At 53.9% G+C, this 21,819-nt stretch overlaps 1 protein-coding gene across 1 annotated transcript; it reads left to right on the plus strand.

Moving 5' to 3' along the window:
* The first annotated feature begins 293 nt into the window (after window positions 1-293).
* Window positions 294-14,639, plus strand: mrpl9 (mitochondrial ribosomal protein L9). The gene is made up of 7 exons (XM_031891858.1): window positions 294-302; window positions 10,941-11,100; window positions 11,184-11,308; window positions 12,307-12,360; window positions 12,524-12,628; window positions 14,128-14,211; window positions 14,307-14,639. Exons 1-7 carry the CDS (start codon window positions 294-296, stop codon window positions 14,436-14,438), a joined length of 669 nt encoding a protein of 222 aa, XP_031747718.1. The 3' UTR covers window positions 14,439-14,639.
* Window positions 14,640-21,819: the final 7,180 nt, after the last annotated feature.

The raw sequence follows: 21,819 nt of genomic DNA on the forward strand, positions 1-21,819 counted from the left end.
AAAACACTAATAATTCAAAAACTATAAGAAATAAATAATGAAGACCAATAGAAATGTTGCTCACAAATTGCCATTCTATAACAAAATAAAAGTTAAATTAACGTTGAACCCTTTACCACAGACTTTGGATAATGAGGGATTTTTATGGTTACATTTCGTCTCAGTTGAGTCGCTCACAGTGCGCTAATAATGCCCAGTTTGCCCCCCATTCCCTACACTAACACTGGGGGGCACTATAGCGCTGCTCGCAAACCGCTTCCCTCAGGTCGTCGACTGACAGGGTAGCGCGCAGCATGCCGGGAGTAAATAAAAGGGCGGGATTAGCAGGAGCGGGCGGAAACGCGTTACTTCCGGGTGGTGACGTCAGGGGCGAGGCGCTGATTGGGTTTCCTCTCCCCACGTGGTGTCCTTGTCGGGATCTGAGAGCTGTGGGGTGATGCGAGGCGACCTGTCCGCCGCTTCCCCTTCCGCCCGAGCCCGGCGCAAGCTGACGTGCTTGCGCGGGTGGTTGTGACCACCGCTATCCGTGAGTGCCGCGACCCCCCCGCCGCCCGCACTGTAGTTGTACCCCCCCCACTGTATTTTGTACCCCCCCCCCACTGTATTTACCCCCCCCCTCACTCGTATTGTAAACCCCCCCCACTGTTTGTACCCCCCCCCACTTGTATTGTACCCCCCCCCACTGCTTTGTACCCCCCCCCCATCTGTATTGTAACCCCCCCCCCACTTACATGTAGCCTCCCCCCCCCACTGTATTGTAACCCCCCCCTCCACTGTATGGTACTCCCCCCCCCACTTAGTTGTACCCCCCCCCGCCAACTGTATTGTACCCCTTCCATGTATTGTACCTCCCCCACGTATTGTATCGCGCCTCCGCGCCACGGTATTGTACCCCCCCCCTGTATTGTACCCCCCCCCACTGTATTGTCCCCTATAATCCTCTATTAGACCCCCACTCGTATTAGGATACTCACCAAAATTCCCCTCAGGGACCCCTCCCCCACTGTATTGGTACCCGCTATATTCCCCTCAAGACTCCGCCCACTTGTATGTAGCCCCCATATATCCCTCAGTGGACCTCCCACATGTATTGTGCCCCATATAACCCCCAGGGGAACCCCCCACTTATGTACCCCCCCAACTGTATTGTACCCCATAATATTCCCAGACCCCCACTCGAATGTACGACCCATACTATCTCCGCCTCAGGGACCCCCCAACTGTTTGTCCCCATATAATCCCCTCAGGGACCCCCCACTTATTGTACCCCCCCACTGTATTGTACCCCCCATAATTTCCCAGACCGGCCCATGTAAGTTGTACCCATATAAATCCCCTCAGGGACCCCCCACTGTAATTGTACCCCCATATAAGTCCCCAGGACCCTCACTGTAGTTTACCCCATAGTAATCCTCAGGGACCCTCCCCACTGTAATGTACCCCCCGCACTGTATTGTACCAGCCATATATTTCCCCTCAGGGGACCCCCACTGTATGTTACCGCCCCCCCACTGAATGTACCCCATGCATATTCCCCTCAGGACCCCCCACTGTATTGTAGCCCCCAACTGTATTGTACCCCCCACGATGTAACCCCCATGTATGTCCCCCCCACTAGTAGTTGTACCTCCCCCCCACTTGTATTGTACCACCCGCTCCACTGTATTGTAACCCCCCCTATTGTCCCTCCCCCCACGTATTGTAGCCTCGCACCCCAACTGTATTGTACCGCTCGCCCCCCACTGTATTACCCCCCCCCACTGTATTGTACCCCTCCCTCACTGTAGTGTACCCCCCCCCCACTGTATTGACTCCATATATTCCCCTCAGGACCCCCACTGAGTACCTCCCATATAATCCTCAGGACCCTCACTGTATGTAACCCCCATATATTCCCCTCAGGGACCCCTCACGTATTGGCCCATATTAATCCCTCTCAGGGAGCCCCACCCACTGTATTTCCCAATATAACCCTCAGGACCCCTTCACTGTATTGTACCGCCCCATAATTCCCCTCAGGGCTCCTCACTGTATGTTGCCCCCAATATATCCCCTCAGGACCCCATCACTGTATGTACCCCCGAAATTCCCCTCAAGGACCCCCCCACTCGTAATGTACCCCATAATTCATCCCGGTCAGACCCCCCACTGTATTTGTAACCGCCCCATCATATCCCCTCAGGGACCCCCCCACTGTATGTACCCCCCTGTATTCTGTCCCCCCCACCACTGTATGGTCCCCCCTACTGTATTGTCTCCCCCGTCACTGTATTGTACCCCCACTGTACTTTGTACCGCCGCTCCCGCCATTGTATGTTGTACCCCCCCACTGTACTTTAGCCCCCATATAATCCTCATTATGAGACCCCCCAGCTGGTATTGTAACCACATATTGCCCTCAGGACCCCCACTGTATTGTACCGCCAAAATAGTTCCCGTCGGACCCCCCACTGTTATTGTACCCCCAGTCTATTCCTCCCAAGGACCCCCCCACTGTATTGTCCCCCCTCCCACTGTAAATGAGTACCGCGCATATATTCCCCTCAGGGACCCCCCACGTATTGTCCCGCCAGTATAATTCCCCTCAGGGACCCCTCCCACTGATGTGCCCCCATGAATAATCCCGTCAGGGACCCCATCCTGTATTGTACCCCTAATAATAACCCTCAGGACCTCACTGTATTGACCCATATAATTCCTCGACCCCCCACTGATGTACCCCCCCCCCACTATTGTACCCCATAGTATCCCCAGGACCCCCCACTGTATGGTACCCCCCCACTGTATTGACCCTCCCCCCCCACTGGTATTGTACTCCCCATGATATTCCCTCAGGGACTCCCCTCCAGACTGTCTGTACCCGCCCCCACTTGTAATTGTACCTCCCCCCCCCACTGTCATTGACCCCGCCCCACCGTACTGTCCCCCCCACTGTATTGTACCCCCCCGCCACTGTATTGACCCCCCCTGTATTGATCCTCCCCCCCACGTCATTGTACGCCTCCCCCCACTGTATTTGTACCCCCCCCCCACTGTATTTGTACCCTCCCCCCCACATGTCCCCCCAGCACCTGTATTGTAATCCCTCCCCCACTGCTATTCGTACGCCCCCGCCCACTGTCTTGTAACCGCATAAATCCCCTCAGGGACCCCCCCACTGTATTGTACCCCCATGAGTAATCCTCAGGGCCCCTCGATTTGTATTCGTACTGCCCATATATTCCCCTCAGGGACCTTCACTGTATGGTGCCTCATATAGAGTCCCAGGGGACCGCCGTCACCGTATTGTACCTCTCCATATATCCCCCTCAGGACCCCTCACTGTATTGTGTACCCCCATAGTATCCCGCTCAAGACCCCCACTTGTAATGACCCTCCATATATCCCTCAGGGCCCCCCACTGTATCTGTACCCCCATCATATTCCCCTTCAGGACCCCCCCCACTGTATTGAACCCCATTATATTCCCTCAGGGTCCCCCCACTGTATTGTCCCTCATATATTCCTCAAGGACCCCCCACGTATTGTTACCCCCATATGTATTCCCCTCAGGACCTCCCCACTGTATTGTACCGCCATATATTCCCCGTCAGGCTACCCCACGTATTCGTACCCATGATATTCCCCTCAAGACCCCCCACTTGTATTGACCCCATTATTCCCCAGGGACCCCCACTGTAATTGTAGCCCCATATATTCCCCCAAGGAACCCCCTCACTGTATTTACTGCCCACGATTTTCCCCTCGAGGGTCCACCCCAGCTTGTATTGTACCCCAATAGATCCCTCAGGGACCCCCCCCCTGTATTGTAACCCCATAATCCCCTCAGGGACCGCTCTAGTATTGTTGCCGCCCCCCCCCAGCTGGTATTGTACCCCCAGTAATATTCCCTATGTCCCCCATCTGTATGTAACCCCCCGCATAGTTATTCCCCGGGACCCCCCACGTAATTTGGTTACCCCATGATATCCCCTCAGGGACCGGCCCCCAATCTGTATTGTACCCCCATGGATATCACCCTCAGGGTCCCCCACTGTACTGTGTGACCCCATATATCCCCTACAGGACCCCCATCTGTATTTGTACCCCCATATATTCCCTCTAGGTCCCCCCCACTGTATTGCGTACCCCCATATATTCCCTCTCAGAGTCCCCCACTTATTAACCCCATAATTCCCTCGAGTCCCCGCCATCTGTATGTAACCCCCTAATATTGCCCCTCATGGACCCTTCACTGTTATATGAAGCAGTATTGTACCCCATATCTCAGGGACCCCTCAAACTGTATTGTAGCCGCCATATATTCCCTCTCAGGGACCCCCCCACTCGGTATTGTAGCCGCCATCATATTCCCCTCAAGGGACCCCTCACGTACGAGCCCTCAATATATTCCCCCTCAGGGCCCCCCCACCTGTATTGACCCAATATTCCCCCAGGGACCCCTCACTGGTATTGTACCCCATATATTCCCCTCCAGGGACCCCTCACTGATTGTTACCCCCATATAATCCCCTAGGGACCCCCACTGTATTGTCCCGCATGAATCCCCTCAGGATCCCCACTGTAAGCTTGTACACCCCCAGCGTAATTTTACCCCCATATTAACCCCTCAGGGGACTCCCCCCTGGTATGTACCCCCATAATATTCCCCTCAGGGACCCTCACTGTATTGGTACCTCGGTTCCACCCCGATTTGACCCCCGTCCACCATCCCCTTGCTTTCTACACCTTCCCTTCTCCTTAATTACCGTCCCTGTGTCCCTGCTCCAATTAATCCCCTCAGGGACCCGCCACACTGTATTGTACCCCATATTGAAATTCCTCAGGGCCTCCCCCACTGATGTACTCCCATAATAGATCCCCTCAGGGACCCACCCCACTGTTTTACCCTCATATATCCCTCATGGAAGGGGTCCCCCCGCACTGTATTGTAACCCCATAATCCCTCAGGGACCCTCACATGTATGTACCCATATAATTCCTCGGGACCCCCACTGTAATTGACCCCATAATTGCCTCAAGGGACCCTCTCACGTATTGACCCATATAACCCCTCAGGGACCCCCCCACTGTTATTGTACCCCCATATATTCCTCAGGGACCCCTCACTGTATTGTACCCCCATATAATCCCTCAGGACCCCTCACTGTATTGTACCCCATATAATCCCTCAGGACCCCTCAAGCTGGTATTGTACCCGCATAATAACCCTCAGGACCCTCACTGTATGCTACCCCATATAACCCTCAGGGACCTATGTATTGTAGAGATAACCCCTCAGGGACCCTCCACTGTATGTATCCCCATATAATCCCTCAGGGACCTCACTGTATGTGCCCCATTATTTTGTTGGTGGGTGTTCCCTCAGGCCCGTCACTGATTTGTACCCCCATAAATCCCCTCAGGGCCCTCACTGTATGTACCCCATATAACCCCAGGGACCCCTCACGATTGTAACCCCATATAATGCCAATCAGGACCCCCACATGTATTGACCCCAAAATCCCTCAGGACCCCTCACTGTATTGTAGCCCCAATAACCTCAGGGACCCCGCACGTATTTGTGCCGCACCGACTATAATCCCCTCAGGGACCCCTCACTGTATTGTACCCCTAATCCCTCAGGGACCCCTCACTGTGTTGTACCCCCATATAATCCCTCAGGGACCCCTCACTGTATTGTACCCCCATATAATCCCTCAGGGACCCCTCACTGTATTGTACCCCCATATAATCCCTCAGGGACCCCTCACTGTATTGTACCCCCATATAATCCCTCAGGGACCCCTCACTGTATTGTACCCCCATATAATCCCCCTCAGGGACCCCTCACTGTATTGTGCCCCAATATAATCCCTCAGGGACCCCTCACTGTATTGTACCCCCATATAATCCCCTCAGGGACCCCTCACTGTATTGTACCCCCATATAATCCCCCTCAGGGACCCCCACTGTATTGCTGCCCCCATATAATCCCCTCAGGGACCCCACTGTATTGTGCCCCCATATAATCCCCTCAGGGACCCCCACTGTATTGTACCCCCATATAATCCCCTCAGGGACCCCCACTGTATTGTGCCCCCATATAATCCCCTCAGGGACCCCTCACTGTATTGTACCCCCATATATATTCCCCTCAGGGACCCCCCACTGTATTGTACCCCCATATAATCCCTCAGGGACCCCCACTGTATTGTAGCCCCCAATAATATAATCCCTCAGGGACCCCCCACTGTATTGTACCCCCATATAATCCCTCAGGGACCCCTCACTGTATTGTACCCCCATATAATCCCTCAGGGACCCCTCACTGTATTGTGCCCCCATATAATCCCTCAGGGACCCCTCACTGTATTGTGCCCCCATATAATCCCCTCAGGGACCCCTCACTGTATTGTACCCCCATATAATCCCTCAGGGACCCCTCACTGTATTGTACCCCCATATAATCCCTCAGGGACCCCTCACTGTATTATAATCCCTCAGGGACCCCTCACTGTATTGTACCCCCATATAATCCTCAGGGACCCCTCACTGTATTGTGCCCCCATATAATCCCCTCAAGGAACCCTCACTGTATTGTACCCACATATAATCCCTCAGGGACCCCTCACTGTATTGTACCCCCATATAATCCCTCAGGGACCCCTCACTGTGTTGTACCCCCATATAATCCCCTCAGGGACCCCTCACTGTATTGTACCCCCATATATTCCCTCAGGGACCCCTCACTGTGTTGTACCCCCATATAATCCCCCTCAGGGACCCCTCACTGTATTGTACCCCCATATAATCCCCTCAGGGACCCCCTCACTGTATTGTACCCCCATATATTCCCTCAGGGACCCCTCACTGTATTGTACCCCCATATAATCCCTCAGGACCCCTCACTGTATTGTACCCCCATATAATCCCCTCAGGGACCCTCACTGTATTGTGCCCCAATATAATCCCTCAGGACCCCTCACTGTATTGTACCCCCATATAATCCCCTCAGGGACCCCCTCACTGTATTGTACCCCCATATATCCCCTCAGGACCCCCCACTGTATTGTGCCCCCATATAATCCCCTCAGGGACCCCCACTGTATGTGCCCCCCATATAATCCCCTCAGGGACCCCCACTGTATTGTGCCCCCCATATAATCCCCTCAGGGACCCCCACTGTATTGTGCCCCCATATAATCCCCTCAGGGACCCCTCACTGTATTGTACCCCCATATATATTCCCCTCAGGGACCCCCCCACTGTATTGTACCCCCATATAATCCCTCAGGGACCCCCACTGTATTGTGCCCCATATAATCCCCTCAGGGAACCCCACTGTATTGTGCCCCAATATAATCCCTCAGGGACCCCCACTGTATTGTACCCCCATATATCCCTCAGGGACCCCTCACTGTATTGTACCCCCCATATAATCCCTCAGGGACCCCTCACTGTATTGTGCCCCCCATATAATCCCTCAGGGACCCCTCACTGTATTGTGCCCCCATATAATCCCCCTCAGGGACCCCTCACTGTATTGTACCCCCCATATAATCCCTCAGGGACCCCTCACTGTATTTGTACCCCATATAATCCTCAGGGACCCCTCATGTATTGTACCCCCATATAATCCTCAGGGACCCTCCACTGTATTGTACCCCCATATAATCCCTCAGGGACCCCTCACTGTATGTGCCCCCATATAATCCCTCAGGGACCCCTCACTGTATTGTTACCCACATATAATCCTCAGGGACCCCTCACTGTATTGTACCCCCATATAATCCCCTCAGGGACCCCTCACTGTATTGTACCCCCATATATTCCCCTCAGGGACCCCCCCACTGTATTGTACCCCCATATAATCCCTCAGGGACCCCTCACTGTATTGTGCCCCCATATAATCCCCTCAGGGACCCCTCACTGTATTGTACCCCCATATAATCCCTCAGGGACCCCTCACTGTATTGTACCCCATATAATCCCCTCAGGGACCCTCACTGTATTGTACCCCCATATAATCCCCTCAGGGAACCCCCCCCACTGTATTGTACCCCCATATAATCCCTCCGGGACCCCTCACTGTATTGTGCCCCCATATAATCCCCTCAGGGACCCCTCACTGTATTGTGCCCCCATATAATCCCCCTCAGGGGACCCCTCACTGTATTGTTGCCCCCCATATAATCCCCTCAGGGACCCCTCACTGTATTGTGCCCCCATATAATCCCTCAGGGACCCCTCACTGTATTGTACCCCCATATAATACCTCAGGGACCCCTCACTGTATTGTACCCCCATATACTCCCTCAGGGACCCCTCACTGTATTGTACCCCCATATAATCCCTCAGGGACCCCTCACTGTATTGTACCCCCATATAATACCTCAGGGACCCCTCACTGTATGTACCCCCATATACTCCCTCAGGGTCCCCTCACTGTATTGTACCCCCATATATTCCCTCAGGGTCCCCCCACTGTATTGTACCCCCATATAATCCCTCAGGGACCCCCCACTGTATTGTGCCCCCATATAATCCCTCAGGGACCCCTCACTGTATTGTACCCCCATATAATCCCTCAGGGACCCCTCACTGTATTGTGCCCCCATATAATCCCCTCAGGGACCCCTCACTGTATTGTACCCCCATATAATCCCCTCAGGGACCCCTCACTGTATTGTACCCCCATATAATCCCTCAGGGACCCCCCACTGTATTGTACCCCCATATAATCCCTCAGGACGCCCCACTGTATTGTACCCCCATATAATCCCCTCAGGGACCCCTCACTGTATTGTACCCCCATATAATCCCTCAGGGACCCCTCACTGTATTGTGCCCCCATATAATCCCTCAGGGACCCCTCACTGTATTGTACCCCCATATATTCCCCTCAGGGACCCCTCACTGTATTGTACCCCCATATAATCCCTCAGGGACCCCTCACTGTATTGTACCCCCATATAATCCCTCAGGGACCCCTCACTGTATTGTACCCATATAATCCCTCAGGGACCCCTCACTGTATTGTACCCCCATATAATCCCTCAGGGACCCCTCACTGTATTGTACCCCCATATAATCCCTCAGGGACCCCTCACTGTATTGTACCCCCATATAATCCCTCAGGGACCCCTCACTGTATTGTACCCCATATAATCCCTCAGGGACCCCTCACTGTATTGTGCCCCCCATATAATCCCCTCAGGGGACCCCTCACTGTATTGTGCCCCCATATAATCCCCTCAGGGACCCCTCACTGTATTGTGCCCCCATATAATCCCTCAGGGACCCCTCACTGTATTGTGCCCCCATATAATCCCCTCAGGGACCCCTCACTGTATTGTACCCCCCATTATAATCCCCTCAGGGACTCCTCACTGTATTGTACCCCCATATAATCCCTCAGGGACCCCCCACTGTATTGTACCCCCATATAATCCCTCAGGGACCCCCCAACTGTATTGTACCCCCATATAATCCCTCAGGGACCCCTCACTTGTATTGTACCCCCATATAATCCCTCAGGGAACCCTCACTGTATTGTACCCCCCATATAATCCCTCAGGGACCCCTCACTGTATTGTACCCCCATATAATCCCCTCAGGGACCCCTCACTGTATTGTACCCCCATATAATCCCTCAGGGACTCCTCACTGTATTGTACCCCCATATAATCCCTCAGGGACCCCCCACTGTATTGTACCCCCATATAATCCCTCAGGGACCCCCCACTGTATTGTTACCCCCATATAATCCCTCAGGGACCCCTCACTGTATGTACCCCCATATAATCCCTCAGGACCCCTCACTGTATTGTACCCCCATATATTCCCCTCAGGGACCCCTCACTGTATTGTACCCCCATATAATCCCTCAGGGACCCCTCACTGTATTGTGCCCCATATATTCCCTCAGGGACCCCTCACTGTATTGTACCCCCATATATTCCCCTCAGGGACCCTCACTGTATTGTACCCCCATATAATCCCTCAGGGACCCCTCACTGTATTGTGCCCCAATATATTCCCTCAGGGACCCCTCACTGTATTGTGCCCCCATATAATCCCTCAGGGACCCCTCACTGTATTGTACCCCCATATAATCCCCTCAGGGACCCCCACTGTATTGTGCCCCCATATAATCCCTCAGGGACCCCCCACTGTATTGTGCCCCATATAATCCCCTCAGGGACCCCTCACTGTATTGTACCCCCATATAATCCCTCAGGGACCCCCCACTGTATTGTACCCCATATAATCCCTCAGGGACCCTCACTGTATTGTACCCCCATATAATCCCTCAGGGACCCCTCACTGTATTGTACCCCCATATAATCCCTCAGGGACCCCCTCACTGTATTGTACCCCCATATAATCCTCAGGGACCCCCCACTGTATTGTACCCCATATAATCCCCTCAGGGACCCCTCACTGTATTGTACCCCATATAATCCCCTCAGGGACCCCCACTGTATTGTGCCCCCATATAAATCCCTCAGGGACCCCCCACTGTATTGTGCCCCCATATAATCCCCTCAGGGACCCCTCACTGTATTGTGCCCCCATATAATCCCTCAGGGTCCCCTCACTGTATTGTGCCCCCATATAATCCCTCAGGGACCCCTCACTGTATTGTGCCCCAATATAAAGACACAGTGACCCCTCATTGTCCCCAATATAATCCCCTCAGGGACCCCTCACTGTATTGTGCCCCAATATAATCCCTCAGGGGCCCCTCACTGTAATATATCCCCTATATTAAAAAAAAAAAAAGCCTGAGGGACCTCTCCTTCACTGTACTGTCCCCCAATATAAACCTACATGGGCCCCTTACTGTACTGTCCCCCAATATATCCTTCCCTAGCTGTACAGATTATAACCCCCTGAGTGAGCTGGGGGGTATTTCCAGGTGCCCATACTGTAACTGCCCTTTCCCGTTGCTATAGGGCACGGTGGTGGTGGAGCGATGGTGGAAGGTGAATCTCCCTAAGGAAGGGGAGGAGCCTAAACTGCACCCCCGAAGGCATCGCATCTACCGAGTATTGGAGGACACAAAGCATAAGAAGAAAGAGAAGATGGAGCTGCTCCTCACCCAGACTGTGCCCAGTAAGCTATAGGGTATATGTGCGCCCCACTGAGTAAGTAGCCCCCCGATATCTACTAACCCTGATCTCACTGTCCCCCTACAGAGCTGGGGGGCCGGGGGGACACCGTGTTTGTGGAGAAGCCGCTGGGAAGGAACAAGCTGCTGCCACAGGGTTTGGCCGTTTACCCCTCTCCTGAGAATAAGAAGATGTTCGAAGAAGAGAAAAGGGTAAGTAATCCCTAACGGCAGAATGTTCCACTATAAGCAGGTCCTGGTATAACAGAGCTGACTATCTAAGAGACTTCTGGGGTGTGCTAGGCCTTTCAAAGGCAGAGCGGGGGTGATAATATAATTCATATATATATATATGTTTCTATCAGCTATAGGGATACAATTAAAGGGACACTTACCTACTTTTACCATGGAGAGCAGCAGCTCTCCAGTTTGGAATTTTAGCTATTGTTTACCATAGCAACCAGGCAGTGATTTGAATGAGAGGCAGGATTATGAATAGGAGAGGGATTGAATATAAAGATAAGGAATAATATATAGAAACATTGGGGTAACAGTCACCCTGCTATAGTTCCAGGGGTACCCAGGGCACAAATAAGCACTCACCCCAAATCCCCCCCTAACTGGCCTTCAGGCTGGGCCCCCTTAGCCCATAACAAGGTTACAGATATATAGAAACATTGGGGTAACAGTCACCCCGCTATAGTTCCAGGGGTACCCAGGGCACAAATAAGCACTCACCCCAAATCCCCCCCTAACTGGCCTTCAGGCTGGGCCCCCTTAGCCCATAACAAGGTTACAGATATATAGAAACATTGGGGTAACAGTCACCCCGCTATAGTTCCAGGGGTACCCAGGGCACAAGCACTCACCCCAAATCCCCCCCTAACTGGCCTTCAGGCTGGGCCCCCTTAGCCCATAACAAGGTTACAGATATATAGAAACATTGGGGTAACAGTCACCCCGCTATAGTTCCAGGGGTACCCAGGGCACAAATAAGCACTCACCCCAAATCCCCCCCCTAACTGGCCTTCAGGCTGGGCCCCCTTAGCCCATGACAAGGTTACAGATATATAGAAACATTGGGGTAACAGTCAGGGGGCAGTTAGATGCAGTGCTACTCAGTGTATTTGCCCTAGTTACCCAGCCCACCCCCCCCCCCCCCCCCCAGGCTGTATGTGTCAGACTATAATGTGTGTATCTGGTTTGTGCAGAGGCAACAGGAGGGGGCGCCGGAGGACAGGATACAGACATGGACTGGAGAAATGGTGAGTGGCAGAGGCTGTGGCCAACCCTGAGGGAGGGCAAATCTTCCAGGTATCCTTGGCAGCACCTCGGGGGGCTCTCCTACTGGCACTGATCCTACACTGGGTGCTTCAGGTGGGACTTATTGCGCTTATGTCCCCATTAAAGTGAAATTGTTTGTTTCAGACATTGCGTTACCTGCGGGACTCTCACCTGGAGGTCGGCATGAAGAACAATGTGGGGCAGTGGGAAGTGACCAAGGAGATTGTCGCTCGGAACCTATTTAAGAACGTGAGTAGCCCTGCACTTTGGTCACGGGTGGGCATGTGGGTCAGTACCATGTGCAGGTAGGGGAGGGGGTAAGGGGCAGGTATGTCAGTCAGTACCATGGGCAGGTAGGGGAGGGGGTAAGGGGCAGGTATGTCGGTCAGTACCATGTGCAGGTAGGGGAGGGGGTAAGGGGCAGGTATGTCAGTCAGTACCATGGGCAGGTAGGGGAGGGGGTAAGGGGCAGGTATGTCGGTCTGTACCATGGGCAGGTAGGGGAGGGGGTAAGGGGCAGGTATGTCGGTCAGTACCATGGGCAGGTAGGGGAGGGGGTAAGGGGCAGGTATGTCGGTCAGTACCATGTGCAGGTAGGGGAGGGGGTAAGGGCAGGTATGTCGGTCAGTACCATGTGCAGGTAGGGGAGGGGGTAAGGGGCAGGTATGTCGGTCAGTACCATGTGCAGGTAGGGGAGGGGGTAAGGGGCAGGTATGTCGGTCAGTACCATGTGCAGGTAGGGGAGGGGGTAAGGGGCAGGTATGTCGGTCAGTACCATGGGCAGGTAGGGGAGGGGGTAAGGGGCAGGTATGTCGGTCTGTCGGTCTGTACCATGGGCAGGTAGGGGAGGGGGTAAGGGGCAGGTATGTCGGTCAGTACCATGGGCAGGTAGGGGAGGGGGTAAGGGGCAGGTATGTCGGTCAGTACCATGTGCAGGTAGGGGAGGGGTAAGGGGCAGGTATGTCGGTCAGTACCATGTGCAGGTAGGGGAGGGGGTAAGGGGCAGGTATGTCAGTCAGTACCATGGGCAGGTAGGGGAGGGGGTAAGGGGCAGGTATGTGGGTCAGTACCATGGGCAGGTAGGGGAGGGGGTAAGGGGCAGGTATGTGGGTCAGTACCATGGGCAGGTAGGGGAGGGGGTAAGGGGCAGGTATGTCGGTCAGTACCATGTGCAGGTAGGGGAGGGGGAAAGGGTAAGGTATGTGGGTCAGTACCATGGGCAGGTAAGGGGCAGGTATGTGGGTCAGTAACATGGGCAGGTAGGGGAGGGGGTAAGGGGCAGGTATGTGGGTCAGTAACATGGGCAGGGAGGGGTAAGGGGCAGGTATGTGGGTCAGTACCATTTGCAGGTAGGGGAGGGGTTAAGGGGCAGGTATGTGAGTCCGTACCATGTGCAGGTAGGGAAGGGGGTAAGGGGCAGGTATGTAGGTCAGTACCATGGGCAGGTAGGGGAGGGGGTAAAGGGCACATAAGGGAGGGGATAAGGGGCACATAAGGGAGGGGATAAGGGGTACAAGGAAACACTATGTATAAGGCTCAGGAAAGTTCCTCCCTATATGTGACCAGTACAGACATCTCTATTCTGATTGGTTGCCTGGTTAGAAGGGGGTATATGAGCTGGGGGCAGAGTGATACAGTAAGTACTTTGCTACTCGGGTACTTTGGGTCGGTAACAGTTGCTGCAGATGGTACTGGGGTGGGGTCTTTGTGCATTTCTGGACCCCCTAACAGTATAAATGTCTATGCAGCTGGGTGTGGTGGCCCCGGTAGAAGCCCTGAAGATCCCAGAGGAGCCAATAACAAAGAAGGGGGAGTACTGGTGCGAGGTGACGGTAAGTGGCCAGAAACCAGTCTGGAGACAGTGCTGGAAATGTCTTTGGTAAAACTGCAAACTGCTCACAGGCTCCTCCCCTTGCCTCCGGCGCAGGTGAATGGCATCGATACCGTGCGTATTCCCATGTCCGTGGTCAACTTCGAGAGGGAGAGGACCAAGCTGTACAAGCAGCGCGTGGCCCGGAGAGCGGCGGCGGGGGCAGAAGCGCCAGAACCTGGGCCCTGAGCCACTGAGAGTGTTATACATGGATTCACCAGCAGGGGGCAGAACTGTCCCACAGATAGGGGAACGGCCAATCCCAATGCCTCTATGTACCCAGCCGGGGGCGCCAGAGATTAGGCAGGCCGAGCCCTACGGAGCAGCAGCGAGGCCGTCACTTCTCTGTACAGTGTTATGGTTTGTAATAAAATGAACTGCAATTGGCAAGTGTGTGGCGCAACTCCCTGCAGCCCTACAGCTTCCTGGGAGTTTAGCATTTCCTACATTTGTACCTAGAAGCTGCCATGTTGTTTCCCTTAGATATAATATGCGGAGGATAGAAATTATTCAATGCACAGAACACTCCTTCTCTGTATATTTATATAAACTGCTCATGAGTAGGGTTTACTTTGCCTTTAATGAATTACCATCCATATAAATCTTTATGCAGTCCCCCCCCCGCCTGCCCCACCTACCCCCTGCTGCTCTGCTTTTGGCTGGAGCACAATGTACGTTCATCTGATTGGGGGCTGGGCTTGCTGTTTAACCCATGCTGTACTGGAGGAACTACAGGTGGGACGCTGGGTGGGGGGGATCAGTTAGGACGCTGCCTCTGGTCACTAAGGCTCTAGGGCACAAGGGCTCTATTTGCAGCAGTGCAGTAAAGGTGGGTGGTTGTTGCCCAACCCTATAAGCCCTCTTGTAAGATGCCAGGGGGCAAACGTGATTCATATATAGCAACAGACCAACTGCAACTCTGCTCTGGTTACTACAGGTTAGAGCCCCAAGGAGGGCTGTTGCCCTTTACATATTTACAACTGCCCCCCCCCCCAGGACAAGCCATTCTGTTAATGTTTCATGGGGGGCGGGGGAATACCAATATGAGGGGAGGGGTACTGGTTACACTGGCAGATTTATTAGGGGCAATAGGAATGGCCGCCTGGGGGGGGGGGGGGGGCGGGCGGGCTATCGGCTCATTATCTGCTCTCCCCAGGTTATTTAGTGCTGGTCACGGTGCCCAGGGCCCCAAGCCCCTCCATTACCAGGGGCCACAGGGCTGCGCATCGCCTTGACCCTATAGGCGGTTTATAATGGGGTCCTATCTGCCCAATGATCCTCTAACTGGTACTGTAATTGGGAGAGGGGCGCGCAGATGGGGATGGATGGTGCCTAATGGGATTCAGGTGGGGTGGGGGGGGGGGGGGGGGGGGGGGGGGGTTGGTTATACACTGCAAAAACTCCCTGGAGCTTCTCCATTATGATGATCTACATTTAATGGCCCTGACAGCCGAGACCCCCAAGCTCTGCCTGGAGAGAGACCTCTAGAGAGCAGAATAGAAATCTCTAGGCCCCAATATCTCTCTCTCTGTACATTCTCTGCTCTTTATTTACTCACTTTCTTATTCCGAAGGTCTTTCTTCCCCTTACTAGGGATAGTATCTTAGTAATGGGATTCCACTTCTTCTAAATGTGCCTATAGTAGCAGTGGGATAATAGCCTCTGGGAAGGGACTGGGGCTGTGGGATAGCAGGTATAGTAGGGAGAGATGGTGCCTATAGTAGCAGTGGGGGGATAATAGCCTCTGGGAAGGGACTGGGGCTGTGGGATAGCAGGTATAGTAGGGAGAGATGGTGCCTATAGTAGCAGTGGGGGGATAATAGCCTCTGGGAAGGGACTGGGGCTGTGGGATAGCAGGTATAGTAGGGAGAGATGGTGCCTATAGTAGCAGTGGGGGGGATAATAGCCTCTGGGAAGGGACTGGGGCTGTGGGATAGCAGGTATAGTAGGGAGAGATGGTGCCTATAGTAGCAGTGGGATAATAGCCTCTGGGAAGGGACTGGGGCTGTGGGATAGCAGGTATAGTAGGGAGAGATGGTGCCTATAGTAGCAGTGGGGGGATAATAGCCTCTGGGAAGGGACTGGGGCTGTGGGATAGCAGGTATAGTAGGGAGAGATGGTGCCTATAGTAGCAGTGGGGGGATAATAGCCTCTGGGAAGGGACTGGGGCTGTGGGATAGCAGGTATAGTAGGGAGAGATGGTGCCTATAGTAGCAGTGGGGGGATAATAGCCTCTGGGAAGGGACTGGGGCTGTGGGATAGCAGGTATAGTAGGGAGAGATGGTGCCTATAGTAGCAGTGGGGGGATAATAGCCTCTGGGAAGGGACTGGGGCTGTGGGATAGCAGGTATAGTAGGGAGAGATGGTGCCTATAGTAGCAGTGGGGGGGATAATAGTCTCTGGGAAGGGACTGGGGCTGTGGGATAGCAGGTATAGTAGGGAGAGATGGTGCCTATAGTAGCAGTGGGATAATAGTCTCTGGGAAGGGACTGGGGCTGTGGGATAGCAGGTATAGTAGGGAGAGATGGTGCCTATAGTAGCAGTGGGGGGGATAATAGTCTCTGGGAAGGGACTGGGGCTGTGGGATAGCAGGTATAGTAGGGAGAGATGGTGCCTATAGTAGCAGTGGGGGGATAATAGCCTCTGGGAAGGGACTGGGGCTGTGGGATAGCAGGTATAGTAGGGAGAGATGGTGCCTATAGTAGCAGGGGGGGGGGGATAATAGCCTCTGGGAAGGGACTGGGGCTGTGGGATAGCAGGTATAGTAGGGAGAGATGGTGCCTATAGTAGCAGTGGGGGGATAATAGCCTCTGGGAAGGGACTGGGGCTGTGGGATAGCAGGTATAGTAGGGAGAGATGGTGCCTAATAGTAGCAGGGGGGGGGGGATAATAGCCTCTGGGAAGGGACTGGGGCTGTGGAATAGCAGGTATAGTAGGGAGAGATGGTGCCTATAGTAGCAGTGGGGGGATAATAGCCTCTGGGAAGGGACTGGGGCTGTGGGATAGCAGGTATAGTAGGGAGAGATGGTGCCTATAGTAGCAGTGGGGGGATAATAGCCTCTGGGAAGGGACTGGGGCTGTGGGATAGCAGGTATAGTAGGGAGAGATGGTGCCTATAGTAGCAGTGGGGGGATAATAGCCTCTGGGAAGGGACTGGGGCTGTGGGATAGCAGGTATAGTAGGGAGAGATGGTGCCTATAGTAGCAGTGGGGGGATAATAGCCTCTGGGAAGGGACTGGGGCTGTGGGATAGCAGGTATAGTAGGGAGAGATGGTGCCTATAGTAGCAGTGGGGGGATAATAGCCTCTGGGAAGGGACTGGGGCTGTGGGATAGCAGGTATAGTAGGGAGAGATGGTGCCTATAGTAGCAGTGGGGGGATAATAGCCTCTGGGAAGGGACTGGGGCTGTGGGATAGCAGGTATAGTAGGGAGAGATGGTGCCTATAGTAGCAGTGGGGGGATAATAGCCTCTGGGAAGGGACTGGGGCTGTGGGATAGCAGGTATAGTAGGGAGAGATGGTGCCTATAGTAGCAGTGGGGGGGATAATAGCCTCTGGGAAGGGACTGGGGCTGTGGGATAGCAGGTATAGTAGGGAGAGATGGTGCCTATAGTAGCAGTGGGGGGATAATAGCCTCTGGGAAGGGACTGGGGCTGTGGGATAGCAGGTATAGTAGGGAGAGATGGTGCCTATAGTAGCAGTGGGGGGGATAATAGCCTCTGGGAAGGGACTGGGGCTGTGGGATAGCAGGTATAGTAGGGAGAGATGGTGCCTATAGTAGCAGTGGGGGGATAATAGCCTCTGGGAAGGGACTGGGGCTGTGGGATAGCAGGTATAGTAGGGAGAGATGGTGCCTATAGTAACAGTGGGGGGATAATAGCCTCTGGGAAGGGACTGGGGCTGTGGGATAGCAGGTATAGTAGGGAGAGATGGTGCCTATAGTAGCAATGGGATAATAGCCTCTGGGAAGGGACTGGGGCTGTGGGATAGCAGGTATAGTAGGGAGAGATGGTGCCTATAGTAACAGTGGGGGGATAATAGCCTCTGGGAAGGGACTGGGGCTGTGGGATAGCAGGTATAGTAGGGAGAGATGGTGCCTATAGTGACAGCAGGAGAGGAGGAATAAAGAGATAGAAGAGACAGCTGATAGACTGCATGAGAGGACACTGTTGGAGAGAGACATATAGATATGAGAGGGAGTGGGAGGAGCCACGGAGGAGTGACAGACAAAGGCTGCCAGTAATGGGCATGAAATAGAAGGGATGAGGTGGGATTGTCGCACACCGGGGGGCTGTGTAATCGCTGGGGGGGGGGGGGGGACAGCTGCGCCGTGACATCGCTTTGCTGAAATATCATCAGTCGTTGCCTGGCGATTCCAAACTATGTGGGGGGGGGGCCTTATCCTACTCCCTGCGGGGGGGGGGGACCCCCTTATCCTACTCCCTGCCATCTCAAGCTGTGTCCCTTTAACTACTGGCAAACTACAACTCCCATCATGCCCAGACACTTTAGAGGCCCTTCCCCCAATCACATAAATATGCGTGCCCCGCCTCCTGTTAATACAACCAGGACCCCCTGGGGCTCACGGGAGGGGGGGGGGGGGGGGGGCTGTGAATCCTTCAGAAATCCATTTTTCAGAGCCTCCACCCCCCCCCAAGCCAGAGAAGGGAGGAAGCAGCTGCCGAATTGGTATCAGAGGAGGCTCCGCCCCCTCCCTCTATTGGAAGCTGGGGGGGGGTTTAAATCTTCAGCTCAATCCAAACTGCTAAACAGATTGGGGGTCCTGAGTGTGAGCCTCTGGCTCCAGTGTAACGTTATAATCGGGCCCCCCACTGGGTACCCCTGGAACTATAGCGGGGTGACTGTTACCCCAATGTTTCTATATATCTGTAACCTTGTTATGGGCTAAGGGGGCCCAGCCTGAAGGCCAGTTAGGGGGGATTTGGGGTGCTTATTTGTGCCCTGTGTACCCCTGGAACTATAGTGGGGTGACTGTTACCCCAATGTTTCTATATATCTGTAACCTTGTTATGGGCTAAGGGGGCCCAGCCTGAAGGCCAGTTAGGGGGCGATTTGGGGTGAGTGCTTATTTGTGCCCTGGGTACCCCTGGAACTATAGCGGGGTGACTGTTACCCCAATGTTTCTATATATCTGTAACCTTGTTATGGGCTAAGGGGGCCCAGCCTGAAGGCCAGTTAGGGGGGATTTGGGGTGAGTGCTTATTTGTGCCCTGGGTACCCCTGGAACTATAGTGGGGTGACTGTTACCCCAATGTTTCTATATATCTGTAACCTTGTTATGGGCTAAGGGGGCCCAGCCTGAAGGCCAGTTGGGGGGGATTTGGGGTGCTTATTTGTGCCCTGGGTACCCCTGGAACTATAGCGGGGTGACTGTTACCCCAATGTTTCTATATATCTGTAACCTTGTTATGGGCTAAGGGGGCCCAGCCTGAAGGCCAGTTAGGGGGGGATTTGGGGTGAGTGCTTATTTGTGCCCTGGGTACCCCTGGAACTATAGCGGGGTGACTGTTACCCCAATGTTTCTATATATCTGTAACCTTGTTATGGGCTAAGGGGGCCCAGCCTGAAGGCCAGTTAGGGGGCGATTTGGGGTGAGTGCTTATTTGTGCCCTGGGTACCCCTGGAACTATAGCGGGGTGACTGTTACCCCAATGTTTCTATATATCTGTAACCTTGTTATGGGCTAAGGGGGCCCAGCCTGAAGGTCAGTTAGGGGGGGATTTGGGGTGAGTGCTTATTTGTGCCCTGGGTACCCCTGGAACTATAGCGGGGTGACTGTTACCCCAATGTTTCTATATATCTGTAACCTTGTTAATGCACAGAGAGCTCGGCTACCTGAACCCCTGGGGGCTTATTATTGATACCTGCCGCTGGGGGCCGGGATAAAACTGCCACAATCAATACTAAATATTGGAGATGAGTGAATAATAAGCTGAGAGACTCCCACCCAAGAGCCCAGACTGGGGGGCTTCAATAAGAAGCACCTGCTGGGGGGTCTCCAAGTTCTGTGACCACAAGAGGAGCCGGGTCGGTACCTACTGAGCTTTCCCAGGTCTCCCCGTGCTGCTGCTTTGGGTCTCCTGAACCCCCCAAACCCTCTGATTCCCCCAGTGCGGAGCTTCCCAACCCCCATTGTTTTCTAAAGCATCTGATAGATATTTGAAGTCATCCCAAAAGCTTGCACTCTGTAACCTTCTAAATGAGCCAATCAAAGGCTCCACTTGCCGATAGACATCTTGCTGATGTTTGGCCAGACGCTGGTTGGGCAGGTCCCATCCATGAGCTGAAAAGCTGCCGGTTCTGTCTGGGGGTACTTGGACCCCAGCTACTGCCACCTTGATTCTCCAATAGGTTCAGGGTTGGACTGGCCCACTGGGATATTGGGAGAAGTCCTGGTACTGGTGGGTTCTGCCAGACCAAGCCTGGGGCCCACTAGGGAGGAAGGTTAGTGCTGGGGGGTTGCAGCACCCAGGGGGTCTTAGGGGGCCTGTAGGTTCTGTTTCAGGTGGGTCCCAGCCTGACACTGGTGGGGGCGGTGGTGGAACCTTCCCAGATTTACATTTAGCCGCCAGTTTGGGCGAGACAAGTGGGCAGTACCTTTGGGCCGGTGCCACAAAGCCTGGGCTCGCTGCTGCCTGGCACTATGGGCACCAAGAATCTGGGAAGTAGATAAGGGGCCCTTGGGCTAGTGGGGGACCCGTCAGTACAGTCCGAATGTAGGAAACCCATTCTACATACTGGGGGCTTGCACGGCTCCCATGGCTTCTGGATCGGGTTCTACTGGGCAGGAGCTGAGGTCGAGCAGTATCCGAGTGACTTCCCACATCTCCGGGGACGTTGCTATGAAATATTCATGGGAGAGAAGGAGCCCCCTCTCCTGCCCCCGGGTCAGACACTGATAGATGACATTACGCAGCCCGCAGACCCCATTTCACACCTGGGTGAGCCAAAAGCAGGTGGCAGCGCTGGAATTCCTCCTCTTCAGAAATGTACCCCCCCCCGAGCCGGGCCCCGCGACCCCCAGGTAATGGGAGAGAGGAAAATGCAGTCATTTCTACCATTGTAACCCCCCCCCCCTCTGCTTATTCACCATCATTACAAACAATAAAGGTAAATAGGAGATCTCACCATCAGCATAGGAAGGGGTTCCTTACTGTAAGGGCAGTCAGGTTATGGGATTCCCTACCCAGAGAGGGGGAATGAGTGATACATTGGGGGGGGGGAGGAAAGGGGATCTCACCATCAGCATAGGAAGGGGTTCCTTACTGTAAGGGCAGTCAGGTTATGGGATTCCCTACCCAGAGAGGGGGAATGAGTGATACATTGGGGGTGGGGAGGAAAGGGGATCTCACCATCAGCATAGGAAGGGGTTCCTTACTGTAAGGGCAGTCAGGTTATGGGATTCCCTACCCAGAGAGGGGGAATGAGTGATACATTGGGGGTGGGGAGGAAAGGGGATCTCACCATCAGCATAGGAAGGGGTTCCTTACTGTAAGGGCAGTCAGGTTATGGGATTCCCTACCCAGAGAGGGGGAATGAGTGATACATTG

Source organism: Xenopus tropicalis, chromosome 8 (assembly GCF_000004195.4).
Source record: "Xenopus tropicalis strain Nigerian chromosome 8, UCB_Xtro_10.0, whole genome shotgun sequence".
NCBI lineage: Eukaryota > Metazoa > Chordata > Amphibia > Anura > Pipidae > Xenopus > Xenopus tropicalis.

Excerpts from the sequence above, each read along its gene's own strand:
- mrpl9 (XM_031891858.1), top strand. Across the intron at positions 11,101-11,183 it reads CCTCACCCAGACTGTGCCCA|AGCTGGGGGGCCGGGGGGAC; the intron begins GTAAGCTATAGG and ends GTCCCCCTACAG. Across the intron at positions 14,212-14,306 it reads AGTACTGGTGCGAGGTGACG|GTGAATGGCATCGATACCGT; the intron begins GTAAGTGGCCAG and ends CCTCCGGCGCAG.